The 2,972-nt window shown below is 36.5% G+C and overlaps 1 protein-coding gene across 1 annotated transcript in view; it reads left to right on the plus strand.

Annotated features, from left to right (window-relative positions):
- Positions 1 to 2,593: 2,593 nt before the first annotated feature.
- The window catches only part of LOC102195474 (peptidyl-prolyl cis-trans isomerase), a 2,424-nt gene continuing 2,045 nt past the window's right edge, over positions 2,594 to 2,972 (plus strand). Inside the window, exon 1 of the mRNA XM_005753062.1 lies at positions 2,594 to 2,822. Within this exon, the coding sequence (XP_005753119.1) occupies positions 2,754 to 2,822 (69 nt within the window). The 5' untranslated portion in view covers positions 2,594 to 2,753. The remainder of the gene's footprint in view (positions 2,823 to 2,972) is intronic.

Here is a 2,972-nt window from a genome sequence, read left to right on the forward strand (position 1 = left end):
ATAATATTATTAATTAAATAACTAAATATTAATCTTACATAATTTAGTTTGTTTACATTTATTCAGGTAAAGATTGATGATTTTGTGCAATTTTATTTAAATTAAATACTATAAGTAACTATATTTATTCATACAAGTATTTCTTGCTTGAGACCCACTAATTGGTAGCATGATGCATTTCTTAGTTGTGGTCATCTTCTGGGAATTGATGATAATGCAAGATAAAGAAAACTGACAAACATTTTCTTAAATACACACATGATTACAATGTAAAATGAGAGTGGTTAAGGTGTAGAGCTAAAAGACACATGTCGTCATAGAGTAAATGAGAAAAAGCCCAAAGTATGAAGGCATTGCCAGTAGGCCTTTTCCACAACATAAAGCTGGGAGAGCACTGACATTCATTGTCTCTCTGACATCCTTCAGCACTGTGAAATGTACAAAGCCTCATTTTCCCTCTGTTGGTTTACCCTCTTTTGAGGGCTTTCAAAAATACTTTATATGAGCTGTGTGTCATGGCATTTTTCTGCCATTTGAAAGTTAGTATGTTTTTATATTGTTTTACATTTATAACCCATCATGGCACGGGTTTACGTATTGTATAATCAACTGTTTTCATTAGAGAACGTGTGTGTGTATCAGACAAATTGTTAAACATGATCATTTTAATGTTATTAGTTGGATAAAGGATCATTGTTGGCACTGTATACTGTATGTTTAAAAGTGTTAAACCAATTGTAAAAATCAAGGTCATACATAAAAGATGCATGTGTGACAAAAAAATGGACAGTCAGCAGTCATCAAGATAAAGTTGAAATTATTCTTAATGTGGTTTTTTTAAAGTTGACATTTTTTTGTATGAACTGTTTACTCGTTGTGGTCCAACATTGTGTTGACAAAGCAACAGAAATTCTTTTCCACGTTGAGCTACGCAAAATTATATTTGAAAAGTATGAACAAACAAATTTACTACAAAAAAACTAAACAAAAAACAAAAAAGATTTTTAAAAATGTTCTGCCTATTTTGTAACACATTGTAATTGCCATTATTTTCTATTTATTTTTTAATTATAATTATCATTGTATTCACAGTTGCTTTGTCCCCTTCCTGAAACTGAATCAGAATTAAACATTGCTATTTGACCAATGGCGTTTTTCTATTTAACTTTAACATTTATTTTAGTTTTAGCTTTTTGAATGTATTTATAGTATGTAAAGCTTTTTCCATCAGAATGCCAACTGCTGTTTGGGTTAGTCATCTTTATTAATTTTGTTTTCACTAATAGTTAACTATTAGTCTGCTTTTAGCTGGATATTTAAACTCTGTGTTATAAATGGATAAAACTAATAGCATAAATAATTTTTTGAAATAGTTTGTATGTTACAGCATTTTTGGGCTCAGAGCATAGCCTTTAGAATTAATCCTACTTCTATTAACAGTAGTCGTCTGGTTCTACTGGCAACCATGCCTATGCCATAACATTGCCTCCACCATTTCTCTCTTTCTCCATACTTTTCCCTTACTAGCATGCTGTCCCAAGTTAATCTTTGATTTATCTGTTTTTTCAGTGTAATGATGGCCACCTTGACATTTCTGTGGACCTCATATTGAGAGTTCCATTGAGCAGCTACCAAATGGAAATCCAACATTTGGAATCAGCTTCAAATCTTTGATCTACTTAATTTGTCATAGACCTCTCCTGACCATGAAACTGCTTGTTAGTCAACTGTACAATTAATGCTGAACCTGAAAATGGGGGACTATGTATAAAAATTCCTAAATTTTCTGTTCAGACAGTTCATCGTGCCATCCACAAATGTTGGCTGAAGCATATTATGCAAAAAAGAAGCCATATGTTAAAATGATCCAGTAGTGTCACCATTGTATGTGCACCAAAGCACATTCAAAAATGGACCAAGGCAAAGTGGAAAGCTGTTTTGGGCTCAGATGAATCATCATCTGACCCCAAATGTAACTGATGTAATGGTCTCGATGGACTTTGGTCTTGTCTTGGTCTCGCTTTCTCGGTGTTGCTGTCTCAGATCGACATAGTGGTCGGGGGAGATTTGGAGTCAACAGTATCCATGACACACAACGTAAGTTCTCTAAGAGCTTCACTTAATTTCCTCTCGCTGCTCAGCTCTCACACAGTGGCTCAGCTATGCTTCAATCCCTCCATATTGTGGCCAATCACATGCGAGCATATAGGATAATATCATGATGTGAAAAACAGAGAGGGTGAGAGACGCGACAGTCAAGTGGAGCGTGCGTCTGTCCTCTCTGTAAGTGAGTGAGACAGTAGACAGCGGGGAAGAGGGCTGTGCGAGTGCACCGCAAAAACACATAAATTTGCCTGACACCCGTAAACGAAGCAGCATCTGGCTGCAGTTTAAAGACTTTTTTTGTCTCGGTCTTGTCTTGGTCTCGATACCCTCTGGTCTTGGTATTGTCTTGGTCTTGGTTTAGGTGGTCTTGACTACAAGTCTATCAAAAGGGAATAATTTAGGTCAGGCACCTAACTGTTTTGCTTCCTGCCCCGCCCTTGAGGGTTGCCGTGGAAATGTCACACGTAACCTCGATTATCTTAAATCCAATTGGTCAGCATTGGAGTCTTTGAAAGGGAACGGCTGTGATTGGCTGTAGGCCATTTACATCGCTGCCGCAAGACCCATCCAAAAATAGACCCGAGTGTCGCTGTCAGGTTCAGTACGTTATTCTCTATCACGAACGAATCGCGAGCACATTTGTGAACATGGGAAACCCCAGAGTTTTCTTTGACATCACAATTGATGGCGCTAACGCCGGCAGAATTGTAATGGAGGTAAGAGATTTCCTCTCATCATTTATTTTGTCACTCTGTGTTCCAGAGCTACAGCTTCGTCATCTTCTAAGGAGTAGTCTCAATTTCATTCCCAATAGTCTGATGAGATTTAAAACCTCGCTGCTTTTTTTATTTATTTATTTATTTTTT

The sequence above is a fragment of the Pundamilia nyererei genome, unplaced genomic scaffold (assembly GCF_000239375.1).
Source record: "Pundamilia nyererei isolate P.nyererei 1_Seehausen unplaced genomic scaffold, PunNye1.0 scaffold00398, whole genome shotgun sequence".
Taxonomy (NCBI): Eukaryota; Metazoa; Chordata; class Actinopteri; order Cichliformes; family Cichlidae; genus Pundamilia; species Pundamilia nyererei.